This window comes from Acomys minous (assembly GCF_964271855.1).
Source record: "Acomys minous genome assembly, chromosome: 5".
Lineage (NCBI taxonomy): Eukaryota > Metazoa > Chordata > Mammalia > Rodentia > Muridae > Acomys > Acomys minous.
The window spans coordinates 63,976,476-63,991,900 of NC_140494.1; the positions used below are offsets into that span (position 1 = coordinate 63,976,476).

At 37.8% G+C, this 15,425-nt stretch overlaps 1 protein-coding gene across 4 annotated transcripts in view; it reads right to left on the minus strand.

Annotated features, from left to right (window-relative positions):
* The window catches only part of C6 (complement C6), a 77,865-nt gene extending 64,127 nt beyond the window's left edge, over nt 1–13,738 (minus strand). Inside the window, exons 1-5 of one of the 4 annotated variants that reach the window (XM_084783547.1) lie at nt 13,570–13,738; nt 11,653–11,749; nt 4,138–4,300; nt 2,770–2,926; nt 1,587–1,731 (exon numbers count right to left, since the gene is read on the minus strand). In XM_084783547.1, the coding sequence (XP_084639673.1) occupies nt 1,587–1,731; nt 2,770–2,926; nt 4,138–4,280 (445 nt within the window). In that variant the 5' untranslated portion in view covers nt 4,281–4,300; nt 11,653–11,749; nt 13,570–13,738. Of the gene's footprint in view, nt 1–1,586; nt 1,732–2,769; nt 2,927–4,133; nt 4,301–11,652; nt 11,750–13,569 lie in introns of those variants that run through there. The other 3 variants (XM_084783546.1, XM_084783548.1, XM_084783549.1) reach the window with 3 other exon arrangements.
* Between the last annotated feature and the right edge of the window lie 1,687 nt (nt 13,739–15,425).

The following is a 15,425-nucleotide window of genomic DNA, read 5'->3' on the forward strand; positions in this document are numbered from 1 at the left end:
ACTGTAATTTTTGATTTTAGAATTTTGGATGTAATGTCTGGATTATTTCACCCACTCCATCAAGATTTTTATTACCTTCCCTCTTATGTCAATTCATGATGTAATTCGTGACCTCATCACAGAGGTTCCTACTCAACACCTACCCTCATTTTCTAGGTCAGGAAAACTGTGACATTAGCATTATCATCTTTATTTAGAAGAAGTTGGAAAAGATGATGGTCAAAAGCAGTGTGTAGGAAAGGAAGATTTTAGTTCTAAGGTCTTAAGCCAATCATCTCTGAAAGTTAAAATTTGCTAGTTATTTTTCTGTACGCCCGAAATACACAGAAGTGGTGTAGGATTTATACACCTGAAATTTCTTTCATGTTTATAACTATAGATTAGATATTTATGTGAGAGTTCACTGAACTATGGTTCATGTGCTAAAAATGACCTGCACTCATTTTCTTAAATTCAATTTTACTGGAACAAATCCTTGTTCATATGTTGATATACGAAGGTTGGTGATACAAGTAAACTGAGTGATATCAAGATGGACCACATGGACCATAAAGCATATATTGGCCATTTGGATGTTTCCTGAAACATTTGTAAAAATTGCATCTTAACTGTTCAAAAAGTGGGAGATAATGGGATAGTAATTAACAGACTAGTACCTGTGATTAAAGTATCCCAGATTTGACTAAATTTTAATATAACTTAAATATCAGCTCTTACAAATTTCAACATTCATTATCCTTGAATGTTGCTAACACTTAAACCATATAATATCTTATTATTATCTGTTTGGGACAGCCTTTGGGACCAATCACGAAATTTTATCTTATTTGGAATTCACCTGACATAATGATATCACAGCAGTCTTGTCCTAACAATTAAAAATATATCTTAGTCTGTCACTTCTTATTTAAGTGGTTTCTACATTTGTTGTTGTTATTATTATTATTATTGTTGTTGTTGTTGTTGTTATTATTATTATTGTTGTTGTTGTTGTTGTTGTTGTTGTCTGAGACTTGGTTTTTCTGTGTAGCCTTGGCTGTTCTTGACTCGATTTTTAGACCAGGATGGCCTCGAAATTACAAAAATTCGCCTGCTTCTGCAGCCCTGAGTGGTGGAATTACAGGTGCGAGCCATTGTTCCTGGCTACATTTATTTATTAATTCAGTGTGTGTGTGTGTGTGTGTGTGTGTGTGTGTGTGTGTGTGTGCTTGCACATCCACATGCCATACTTTTATACACTGCGCCGTCTTTCTGGTTCCCAGCCCTTCACTTCTTTTCAGCTATCTACATTATAGGTTTGTGTTTATTCAGATTCATTTGTTAGAAATAGTCTGCTGTGTTTTTTCTTTTGTCCTCCTCTTTCCCTTCCCACTCCTATAACAAAGTGGGATTTGAACAGTTACTTGAGCAAATAAACCAGGTAACTGGTCAAGATGATCATGCCTCGAAAACTCTAAGCTCATACCCGAGCGCTTTGGTGTAACACAGCAGCACCCACCATGCTTACAGCGGGAAGGGGCTTGTATAGCCTTTGCTGGGACTCAGTACTTGTGGCGGACATTGAACATTTTAGCCGCGAATATTACCACTGTCACAAAGGAATTTATCTTTGCAGTCAGCCTCTTCGATTTTGCAGAGCTTGGATGGGATGCATGGTTGAAAAGTTACCAGGGGCTCCGTGCATTCTTGTCCTCCAAACTGACTCGGGCGCAGCATAGATCTGACTTTAACCTGAAAGAAAAGTAGAGGCAGGTGAATCACTCCAAAGTACGGTCAAAGGTCAAAGCAAAAAAAAAAATCCATCCGAAGATGGCCTTCCTGGTCAGGGTTGTGATCTTTCTCCTGGTGACAGTTCTTAGATTGTACTGTCATGTTCCCCCCATTTCATTACATTGCATGTATTTAGTAAATCAGCACTTGGCATGCCTCAGTTTCCTTAACCTGCAAAAAGGGAAACTGGGTGAAAAAAGACTGCTTCCAAGGCTTTTCTTCATTCTGAAATCATATTATTCTAAGTTACGTCAACTGCAAATGCAGAAGTGTTTACTGAGAGTCCTCTGTGTAAAGTCAATAAAATGGCCTTCTTGTATCTCAGACAGTGCAAAGTGGTGAATGGGAAAGGATTTTGAGATTCTTTTGCATAAGAAAGTCACTATAGAGATTGGATTGACATAGTCTCAACATCAGAAACATTTTTGTGAGGAGTGAGATGGAGAGTGAGAATAGAAAAATGACAGGATTAGCCCATGCTGACTTAAGTTTTAGGAAAACTTGAGTTCAAAATATGGCTCCATTATTAATTAGTGGTATATTCTTTGTCAAAATACTTATCCTCTAAGTACCTGGGACATATCTTCCTGTAACCATGTAGAAAGACACTAGGGCATGGGTTCTACGGTTTACATAAGGGCCCAGCACAGTTCTCAGTGTTTGTTCTCCACAAATGAGTTTCTTTTTCCTCTCTAATGTGCAGCTTTTGGGAACACAGGACTCTGACTGAACTTGATATTGGTCACATGATGTGACTAGGAGTTGGGTAAACATTGCAGCTGGGAAAAAAATAAACAAATTGAGGGACTTTGTCATGGGTAGCCAGAGTTTAGTGGAAAAGCAAAGAGCCAGGATTTTGATTTATTTCCCTATTTCTGTTTAGTTTTAAGCAATGGAGGAGCAGTAGCTTTTATCATTTACTTTTGCTTTCAGAAATCTCTGGGGGCATAGGCAGTGGAATTCAGATGTGGATAAGTGTGATATGGCTCACATACCTACCTGTTTTTCAATACAAGGGTCACAATCTGACCATGGCCCATAGTCTCCTAGGATGCAGTTGATGGGACATGTCTGAACATTGCACTCTCTGGTCTCCTGCTTGGTACAAAGCTGATCACAGTGATTCTCCCAATAGTATCCATTCATTGTTATTTGTCTGTTAACAGTGAGGAAAAGCTACTCAGGGTCAGTGTTTTCACAGTACCTTCACATCAATTAAAAAAAAATACCACATGGCATTAACTACCAATAGTAAAGGAAATAATGTCTTCACAGAGAAACCAGGATGGCTGGTTTATAGTTAGTCTGTACAACTTAGCAAAGCTCAGGTCCATAATGAAAATGGGAGCCCAAAGTGGAGAGCTTTGAGACAGTGATGGCAGATCATTAAACTTTGCAGGAAACCTTTCTACATGTATTGGCCCATGTGGCTATACAGGTTGCTCATTGAATTACCCTATGTGTGAAAGACACTGACACGTAAGTACAATGATTGAGTTGGATTAGGTATGGACATCAGGGAAGTAAATTCACAAAATTCATGAGAGGGACATATAGAAGGACATATAGAAGGACCTATAGAAGGAACAGTGAGAATTAGAGGCTAAAGAGAGCTTGAGTGTCCATGGATGGCTTGACAGTACACGGCTGAGAGGGAAGGGCTACAGCATGCTCTTTCGGGTAGGCTGCTGAGAACTACAGAAGGACTCGTTAACAGCAGAGTCTCTTCACATACTTCATGAATGGTTTATTGGAAGTTAATTGATAAATTTAATGAGATACAGAAAATCACTTTTCTAGAATAATTCTCTAAATGAGATATAATAGTAAAATATGTGAAATATGATTTTCTTCCTTAAGTCATGTGAGCAATTCCATGGTACAAAAAAAAAAAAATCGAACAGATGCAAGCAAGATGTGTAGGCGAGGAGTCTGAATGGTGGAAAGACTGAATTATTAAATATTAGCAAGTAAGCACAGTTTCCTTGCCATCTCAACTATGCCAACAATCAAGCAAATATCTACCAGTGCTGTTCAGTTGAGAGCCAGTTCGGCTCTGTTTAATGACTCTAAAGTTCTGTATAATCAACTCACTAACTGTAGGCAAGCCGACTTACATGATGATTGAAAAAAAAAAGCTGAAAACACTGCACAGATTCTTAATCAAGTTTCTTTAAAACCCTTCACATTTACAGAAAGAACAAAATCATTTCAAATTCATGCGGAATGGAACTCAAATTCTGTTTAAGTCCCAAATTCTTGGCTGAGATATAGCGTATCCTTTGTTGCATAGTGTGATTTATCTGATATTTCTTACCCCATCCTTGAGATCCCTCAGAACACAAAGCACTCAAAGCACATACCAACCTCTGTCTGCTCTGGGTTCCAGAGTTGCAGGATTTAGAACAGCTGGACCAGTGAGTCCATGGGTAGTGGTCACAGAAACAGGCTTCATTCTTGTTGATCAGTATGATTAGCAAGGTGAAACACAAGGTGAGATGGCTGGCCATACTTCGACAACTCCTAGGCCCTGAAATGCAATGACATCATAGACATCCAGTGCTTTCAGGGAGATAAGACATTAGAAGTAATGTTAAGTTATAGACTCATATGATTAGAAAACACTTCCATTCCTCTACTTCTTATGGGGGCAAATTAACACATAAATTCATATATGAATTCATATAAATGTGATATTGAAAGAGTTTTAGGATGAAGGTTAATAGAGATAACCTCCATTATAGTGTAGTAACTATACTATAATGTGATAATACACAAGACAAATTATGTAGTATATATTTGCAAGATATTTAATTCATCAAAATATTGAAAAATTTATAATATAGTTCTCAGAATAACCACTTACTTTATGCTGTGGTACATTGGGTAAATTCATTTTTTAATACTTTCTGAAGATGGGGGCCAGTCTAGGCTACTTTTCAGGAAGTTCTGAAGGGTTCATAAAACTGTAGACAGTTCATAGAAAGCTAGGAAGCTTCCTAAAATATACACAATGTGAAAGTGATCTAAATAAAATCTCCAAATAGCAGCAGAAGGGCAGACAGAGGCCCAAGTGGTCATCTCTCACCACCGAATGAAACCTTCAATACCTGTAATAGGTTATATCTAGTTGAGTAGACATTCTCCACAGTTGAGTGGAGAGTGGGGTCTGACTTTCACACATACTCTGGTGCCTCATATTTGACCAAGCCCCCTGAATGGGGAGACCTGGTGGCACTCAGAGGAAGGATAACAGGCAACCAAGAAAACAATCTTTTTAATAAAAGAAAAAATTAAAAAGAGAAAGAAAGCCCCATGTCATACTTCTTTGCATTGTTGACAGCGAAGTTCAAGGAGGTACAACTGAGTCAGTAGGACATAGCTCAGTCACAACTTTTGATTCTTGGATGAAGTACATCTTTTTGCTGACTTTCTAGCAACACTAATATCAGATGTTGGAGCACTGAGATTTCCAGGGTTCTTCTACCCTGGGCACAAGAAGGATTTACATGAATAATGCTTGGATAAAAACTGGGAGGAGCATGTTCTTCTGGGGCCTTGCATATCTGGGAGTTCTTTCTGAGGGTTATTTATAAAGTCATCACTACTCCCTGGGATTCATAATTTGATGGCGACAGCTCTAATAATACACACGACATGTATATAATGCTGCTGCAATTAATACAGTAACTTTTGTCTAAAACAAAAAATGACATTCACTTAGCTTCTCTGGATCCCAATTTTATTTATCTGTAATATAAGAATAATTAAAATGTTGTTTTATGTGAATAAAATCTTATTTAAAGTACTTGGAACACGAATAGAATATTGTCATCAGCTAACAAATATTCTCAAATCAATAACTTGAAGACTGTTGCAGACTTTGTAACTACCAGTCACTCATATCTTCCAAAATTAGGGCCTCTCCAAATTATAGAATGTAAAGGCTGGAAATATTTTCTGATATTAAATAGAGCTATTTGTGGCAAACCATTAGAATTATGATATGAAGAACTTTATTTATAAAAAAATAAGATTTCTGTTCATCATATTTGAATTTGTAATTCTCATTTAGTGACTTCTGACCCTTTTACTGGCACTATAGTTTTCTTTACTAGAGTCTGTTTCTGTAGATGCTGAAAAGATGTACGTTATTTTTAAAATAAATTTGAAAAAAATTTTAAGGCACTTATTTATTCTTTTACCCCAATTTTTAATGTAATATAAGCATTTCTAAGAGGGAAGTTTGTAGTTTTAAGTGCCTACATTAAAAAAATTTAGAAAGATCTCAAATAAACAACCACATGATGCAATTCATGACACTGGAAAAACAAGAAGAAACCAAACTTAAAATAGTTCCTGAAAGAATAAATAAGGTTGACAAATTCTTAACCAAATTAGACAAACAAACAAGAAAGAAGATACAAATTGATAAAATTGGAGATTAAAAGACAGACATAATAAATAGTAAAGAAATTCAGAAAATCATGAGCACATAACCTAAAATTTTATATTTCATCAGACTGGAAAATCTGAAAGAAATGGATAAAAGTTTAGATGCATATGATCTGTTAATCTGTAAATCAAGATGAGATAAATGATTTAAGTAATTCTATAACAAGTAATGAGATTGAATCCAACTAAAATCCGCACTATAAAAAGCTCAGGTCCATGGATTGAGCACTGAGTTATAGTGGACCTTCAAAGAAGAACTAAGACCAATACTTCTCAAATTATTCCACAAGATAGAAAATGAAGAAGTACATACAAGCTTCTTTCTATCCTGACTCTAGGTCCAAAGATACCAATACCACCACCACCACCTCCACCACCACTGCCACCACCACCTCCACCACCACCACTGCCACCACCACTGCCACCACCACCACCACCTCCACCACCACCTCCACCACCACCTCCACCTCCACCACCACCTCCACCACCACCGCCTCCACCACCACCACCACCACCACCACCGAAACCTAAGATTACAGATGAGTCTGCCAAATTAATATAGATGGAGAATCTCAATAAAATACATATAAACCTTTGTCAAAAATCAGGTGACTATATGTGTGTGGATTCATATCTGGGTCTTCAATTCGATTCCATTGATCAACCAGCCTATTGCTGTGCCAGTACCATGCTGTTTTAAGTACTATTGCTCTATAGTACAGCTTGAGATCAGGTATGGAGATTCCTCCTGAGGATCTTTTATTGTATAAGATTGCTTTAGCTATTCTGGGTTTTTTGTTTTTCCATATAAAGTTGAGAATTGACCTTTCAATGTCTTTAAAAAATTGTGTAGGTATTTTGATAGGGATTGCATTGAATCTATAAATTGCTTTTGGTAAAATGGCCATTTTTACTATGTTGATTCTCCCGATCCACGAACAGGGGAGATCCCTCCATCTTCTCAAGTCACTTTCAATCTCTTTCTTTAGGGACTTAAAGTTTTTTTTCAAACAAGTCTTTCACTTGTTTGGTTAGAGTTACTCCTAGATATTTTAACTTGCTTGTGGCTAATGTGAAGGGTGTAGATTTCCTAATTTCTTCCTCTGTATGATTGTCATTTGTATATAGGAAGGCTACTGATTTTTTGGGTTAATTTTGTACCCAGCTAGTTTGCTGAACGTGCTTATCAACTGAAGGAGTTCTCTGGTGGAATTTTGGGGGTCACTTATGTACACTATCATATCATCTGCAAATAGGGATAGTTTGACTTCTTCCTTTCCCATTTGGACGCCCTTGATCTCCTTGTGTTGTCTTATTGCTCTGGCTAGGACTTCAAGAACTATATTGAAGAGATATGGAGAAAGTGGGCAGCTTTGTCTGGTCCCTGATTTTAGAGGAATTTCCTTGAGTATCTCTCCATTTAATTTGATTCTGGCTATTGGCTTGCTGTATATCGCCTTTATTATGTTTAGGAATGTACCTTGTATCCCCGATCTCTCCAATACTTTAAACATGAATGGGTGCTGGATTTTGTCAAATGCTTTTTCTGCATCTAAGGAGATGATCATGTGGTTTTTTTTCTTTAGTTTGTTTATTTGGTGGATTACATTGATGGATTTCCGTACATTAAACCATCCCTGCATTCCTGGAATGAAGCCTACCTGTTCATGATGAATGATATCTTTGATATGTTCTTGTATTCGTTTTGTGAGTATTTTATTGAGTATCTTTGCGTCTATGTTCATTAGAGAAATTGGTCTGAAGTTCTCCTTTTTTGTTGCGTCTTTGTGAGGTTTAGGTATCAACGTGACTGTGGCCTCATAGAAAGAATTTGGTAATGTTCCATCCAATTCTATCTTTTGGAGTAGCTTGAAGAGTATCGGTATTAGCTCCTCTTTGAAGGTCTGGTAGAATTCTGCACTGAATCCATCTGGCCCTGGGCTTTTTTTGGTTGGGAGACTATCAATTATTGCTTCTATTTCTATAGGAGAAATAGGCCTATTTAAGTTGTTTATCTGCTCTTGATTCAATTTTGGCAAGTGGAATCTATCAAGAAAAATGTCCATTTCCCTTAGATTTTCAAATTTTGTGGCATATATGCCTTTAAAGTAGGATCTTATGATTCTTTGTAATTCTTCAGTGTCTGTTGTTATGTCTCCCTTTTCATTTCTGATTTTGTTGACTTGGATACTGTCCCTCTGCCTTTTAGTTAGTTTGGCTAACAGTTTGTCTATTTTGTTGATTTTTTCAAAAAACCAGCTCCTGGTTTTGTTGATTCTTTCAACAAATGGTGCTGGTCTAACTGGATTTCTACATGTAGAAAAATGCAATTGGACCCATACTTGTCACCATGCACAAAACTCAAGTCCAAATGGATTAAAGACCTCAATATAAAACCAGAGACACTAAATCAGTTAGAAGAAAAAGTGGGGAAGAGCCTGGAACACATCGGCACAGGAGACAACTTCCTGAACAGAACACCAACAGCCCAGGCCTTAAGGTCAACAATTAATAAATGGGACCTCATGAGGCTGAGAAGCTTCTGTAAGGCAGGAGACACTGTCAAAAGAACAAAGCGACAGCCTACAAACTGAGAAAAGATCTTCACCAACCCTGCATCTGACAAAGGTCTAATATCCAAACTTTATAAAGAACTCAAGAAATTAAATGCCACCAAACCAAATAACCCAATTGAGAAATGGGGCTCAGAATTAAACAGAGAATTCTCAACAGAGGAATATCAAATGGCTGAGACACACTTAAAGAAATGCTCAACATCTCTAGTCATCAGAGAAATGCAAATCAAAACAACTCTGAGATTCCATTTTATACCCATCAGAATGGCTAAAATCAAACATTCAAGTGACAACACATGCTGGTGAGGATGTGGAGAGAGAGGAACACTCCTTCATTGCTGGTGGGAATGCAAAATAGTACAGCCACTTTGGAAATCTTTCTGGTGCTATCTCAGAAAAGTGGGAATAGGTCTTCCTCAAGACCCAGCTATTCCACTCCTAGGAGTATACCCAGAAGATGCTCCAGCACACAACAAGAAAATTTGCTCAACCATGTTCATAGCAGCCTTATTCATAATAGCCAGAACATGGAAACAGCCTAAGTGTCCCTCAATAGAAGAATGGATAAAGAAACTGTGGTACATATACACTATGGAATACTACTCAGCTATTAAAAACAATGATTTTCCAAAATTTGTGGACAAATGGATTGAACTAGAAATGATCATAATGAGTGAGCTAACCCAGAAGCAGAAAGACTCAAATGGTATATACTCACTTATTACTGGACACTAGCCCAAGGGACAGGTCCCATGAAAGTCTGCACCTACCAGGAAATGGGGATAGAGGTGAGGACATCTTATTGAGACTCTAGATGAGGAAAATATAGAGGATAGGTAAGTAGGGGGACCCAGAGGGTCCTAGAAACCTACAAGAAGAACATTATGATGGCTCGATCATCAAGCAGGGGTTCTGCTTGATCTAAGGCACCAATCATGGACAAAACGGGCAGTCATCATCAAACCCCTACCCAGACCTAGCCAAGGGACAGAACATTCTCCACAGCTAAGTGGAGACTGGAGACTGACTTTCACAGGATCTTGGGTGCCCCATATTTGGCCATGTCCCTTTGTTGGGGAGGCCCAATGGCACTGGGAGGAAGGATAGCGGACTACCAAGAAAAGACTTGATAACCTAGCACCATATTCAGGGGGAGGAGGTCCCCCACAGCCACAGTCATAGGGAAGGGGGATTGGGGTGAAAGTGGGAGGGAGGGAGGAATGGGAGAATGCATGGGATGGGATAGAAAATGAGATGTAATAGGAATTATTTTTAATTTTCAATAAAAATGTGTTATTAAAAAATACATATAAACCAAATTGAAAAGCACATCAAAATGATCTTCCATCACAATCAAGTTGGCATTATCTCAATAAATGTAATTCATTGAATAAATGGGCTCAAAGACATAAATCATATAACAACCTCTATAGACAGAATAATCCATGACAAAATTTAATATTGTTCTATGATAAAAGTGCTGGAGAGACTAGGGATGGAGGAACATATCTCACCTTATTAAGACTATATGTTGCAAGCCTATAGCCATCATTATGTCAAAAAGATGGAAAATAAAAGCTTTCTGATACCAGAAGCAAGGCAAAGGTGACTGTTCTTATCTCTCCTACTCAATATAATGGTTGATCTCTTAGCAATTGTGATATGACAAGAGAAATAAATAAATGACTTTTAACTATAAAAGTAAGAAGTCAAAGTATCCGTATTTACAGATATCATATCTGTAAATATCAACATATATCCTGCTGGATTCTCATCTGCGTGCAGCAGGGTATTTCCATTGATCTTTGTTGCCCACCAGGATTGGACAGAAAGACCTTACAGATAAAACATAGAAATTTCCAAAAAAATTTATAACCAGGTAGAAAAACTTAGTGTCAATAAAAAAAGCAATTGGTTAAACTTGGTTATTTTCTATCTGTCTCCAGAGGACCATGCCTCCCCTCTCCCCAATCCTTTCTTTTATATTGGGGAAATTCTGCCATATGCCAGCTTACATATGTGTATGTAAGCACACACTCTAAATATGTACAGCAGCGAAGACATATGATGCTGCTCAGCCTTTTCAAGACATAATACACTTTGAAGATCTTCCCTATTAATAGGGAGATATTTGTCCAAAGTTTTGTTTTGTATTCTGGTACAGTAAATTGAACCAAGGGCTTCACAAATGTTAAGCAAACATTCCATCACTGCCCTGTGTCTCCAGATATCCTCTTACTTGTTATTTAGAGATAGGGTCTTACTATGGTCACACCCATTCTAGCCTTGAACCCACTTAACCCTGTAGCTCAGATTGGACTTGAACTTACAATCCTCTGATCTCAGACTTCCTATAGTTAGAATTATAGGCTTGAGCCACCATGCTGGCTATTTCTTTTTGTTGTTGTTGGCTGCATAGTTTTATGCACAATTTGCACTGAACCATTATCATCATTGTGGAAATTCAGTAGAGGCAATTGAGGAACTGTAATTAGGTGTGAGTAATCTTTTTTTCAAGAAAATCAAATTTTTTATTAATTTATTCATATGGTGTGAGTACCCTTTAGATGTATACCTGTGGGTATAACAAGAATGTTCCTAGTAAATATACAATTTTTAATATTGCCTAATTATCCCATTGAATTAGAGTTCTTTTAAAGTGTTTCAGAGGGTTATTTTCGATTATATTGTATGTAATGAGTCTACATTTCTTATTTGTGATAAAAGCATATGCTGTCAACAATACAATGGGACTAGTTATTTAATCAATCTTATTTTAAGCCAAGAGTGGGTGCCAAAATTATTTCCCCAGTGCACTTAGGCATGAGGACTTTCTTATTACCTCTTTTACCTTATCTGCCAGATCAGAGGAAAGGGATGCGATAAAAGCACAAGATCCACTGGCACATGTTGGACAGGTCCTTCCTGCATTTGGTTATCTGATGCTGCTGAGAAATAGAAGCCATTGTCACTCTCTGCAGAGAGCTGGCAGATGTTGAAGATCCTGTTCATGCTTTTATCCAGTCTTTTTAAAGACCACTCATAAGCTTCTGTAGCCCCACCTTATTTCAATAGTAAAAATGGGTCTTCATTACAGACCACTCAGTTTGCCTGCTCACTCTTGTTCCCTGGTAAGTAATTCATATTTCCTGCTCTTTTTCCCTCAGCATCCTAAAAGAGCAGGTATGAGAGGGACCAGGGAGAATCTGGCTGGATATTAGAGTAAATGCTACAAGTCTTAAATAACCAGTCTTGGCAGAGAAATAAACCTCCTAGAATTTCCATATATATATATTAGAAAAACACCTAAATTCTTAAATCTGTGTGAGTAGCATGAAAATGATTTCAATAAAAAGAAATGCATGACATTACCAGGTCTCGGTCTTAGGAAATCCTGTCTTCTTTGATTTATAGATGTTTTAAAACATAATTTGATTTATTGACAATTATCAAAACTTCCAGGACAAGGCTTATAAAAAATACTCTGATGTGCTATTTTGTCATAATTCATCTATGGGAAATTTGGACAACAATGCAAAAAAGATGGGGACACCGAAACTTACTTGATGAGATTATAATAACAGAACTGTCTGGCAGTTAACACATTTTTGTTTTGATGAAGAACTCTTGGGTTTGAGGTGTTGATCAGTGGCCTGACATTTGACTGCTTGCCTGGCACTTATGTACAAATCCCTGGGTGTGCTCCTCAAGCAATAAGATAGATGAATTAGAAAAAAAGGATTTTATGCTAAAAGAGCAATTCTCATTTAATCAAAGAACCATTTCTTTAGTTTACTGTTGTCACAGCTCAACATATATTATCATGTAGTTCTTTGTTCGCTGCTTCTCAGTTTCTTTAAATAATTTAAGGGGAGCTAATAGTCAATGCAAATATTTGGCTCAGTGGTACATATTTTGTATGAAAATATCAATTAACAATTATTATTCAGCAGGAGAGAAAGAGAGAGAGAGAGAGAGAGAGAGAGAGAGAGAGAGAGAGAGAGAGAGAGAGAGACAGAGACAGAGAGAGACAGAGAGAGACAGAGAGAGACAGAGAGAGAGACAGAGAGAGAATTGTTGAGAATCATTGGGAAACGTCTTCTACTTCAGGGTCAAGGCAGAAGAGCAGTTCTTCTGCAGTTTTCTGGTAATTGTTGTTCTCTCTTGACCTCTCCAAAAGTCAACAGTGTTGCTGAACCATTGAAGATGGCTTTGCAATCATTAGAGAGTTCTGGTTAAGAAGGAAGTTCACAGTACCTCTGTCACCTTTGGCTACACTTTACTCACATGAGCAACATATCTGCAGGGCAGTTCAGTGCATCTGACCTGACAGATCCCAGAAAATGCTATAGTTTATCTTCAACTGTTTGTCCTTCCTTTTTCATCTGCTTGCAGACTTCTTGAACCTTTTATTTCTTGCACTTTTTCCTATGTGTGCCCCAGAGGTTCTGAAAGCAACACTTATCACTGCTAATTGTAGGCCAGGAGTCCAGACTCACAGTTGACCTTGGCCAAAGAGTTTCTTTGCTCTTTGGTTTAACTCATAGAGCGCCTCAAAGTCTATGAACCATTGGCTCTTTTTAGAATTAAGCAAAGTAGTTATTTCTTAGTTCAGAAGAAAGACAAAAACAAACAAACAAACAAACAAACAAAAAAACCGCTGGTAGCCTGAGGGATATTCTTTCACTCTTGACATGGGGAGTTTCTTGGAACATGGTCTACAATTTTGAAGTATTAAAATAAAAATAGAAATTACTAGATCACTTACCTTTAAAGCGATCTTGTATTTAGGACCCTGAGTCGTGAATAGCCGTGGAAACACAAGGAGTACACAATGAGATGAGCTTTGTGTGATGATCCAGAAAAGCCTTCTTTATACTGCTGCATAACGCAAGGTGGTACAGTCCTAAAGCCCTAACAGTGACCTAAAATGTTGACAGAATAAAGGTTGTGTTGAAATGCTGACTTTGGAAATAATTACTCTGATAAGCACAAACCCTGAAACCAAGCACAGCTTTTTTTTTTTTTACAAGGTCTTGGATTTTTTCAGTGATTTCCACATTCAGGGTTGTTGCAACAGCTCTTGTTGATGCAGAGAATTCTTTGGAAAGTAGGGGTGGTTCTACTTGTCCTGTGGGGTAAATGATTATTGTAGAGATAAGGATCAAGGGCTTGTATGGAGTTCTGCTTACATATGCTTTTGGGTGTACAATGAATATGTTATTCTGTAAGGCATGTTTGGATGTTTGTTACTGAGAAACAAACTAGGAAGCTAACTTGCTGAGCTGTTTCAGCAACTATTTGGCTTCAAATGTGTTGGCAGGGGCCCGCGAATCCAGATCACACACAAGCTATAATGGTGTAAAGTTGTTGGCAATTGATTAGTAAGAAAACTTGTAAGTGTAAATGTAGAAAATGGTAGTGAAGAAGGCTAAGAATTGAAATGAAACAGTTATTTTTTCTCTCCTAATGATAATAGATTAGCATCTGCAGTATAATTAGTATTAGTGATTCTTTATGCACAGAAAACTGCAAATAAAAGACAACAGTGTAAACTCTGAATCTACCCACTAGGCCCTTCACAGGTTGTGTATCCACATGCCAACTGATCATTACTGCAGACAAAGTGTTGGTTCTCATTAGAGAAAATACTAATCACTCTATTGCACAAGCCCAGTGAATGTGCTTTCTTGGTCAATATGGGAGTAGATAAAGTGGGGTGACAAACTGAACAATTTTCCTTAGGAAATCACAGATCAAAAATCTTATGCACAGAAGAAATAGAAATGTCTTGGGCTATTTTGGTCTTTTCCTTTTCTGTGTAACTTTTAAAATTACTAAAAATAATGAGTGTAAATTAATTGTGCTTAACCTCTCACTCACACACTTTGCTCTAGATTATTGACACAATTAGCTTGAATGCCATTTTTTCAATAGCCTCCACTATCTAGATTGCCAGCCGCAGCACCCTCTCCTTTTTTTTTTTTTGCTTCTGGAGGCATAATTTTTTTTCTCCTTTATTAATTTATTCTTGTTACATCTCAATGGTTATCCCATCCCTTGTATCCTCCCATTCTTCCCTCCCTCCCATTTTCCCCTTATTCCCCTCTCCTATGACTGTTCCTGAGGGGGATTACCTCCCCCTGTATATGTTCATAGGGTATCAAGTCTCTTCTTGGTAACCTGCTGTCCTTCCTCTGAGTGCCACCAGGTCTCCCCCTCCAGGGGACATGGTCAAAGGTGAGGCACCAGAGTATGTGAGAAAGTAATATCCCACTCTCCACTCTACTGTGGAGAGTGTTCTGTCCATTGTCTATATCTGGGTAGGGGTTTAAGGTTTACCGCCTGTATTGTCCTTGGCTGGTGCCTTAGTTTGAGCGGGACCCCTGTGCCCAAATCTGCCTATCATAATGTTCTACTTGTAGGCTTCTAGGACCCTCTGGGTCCTTTTACTTTGCCTTTCTCCCATGATCCTCTCATCTAGAGTCCCACTAGAATGTCCTCTCCTCTGTCTCAGTTTCCTGGTAAGTGAAGGCTTTCGTGGGACATGCCCCTTGGGCTAATATGCAGATATAAGTGAGTATATACCATTTGAGTCTTTCTGCTTCTGGGTTAACTCACTCA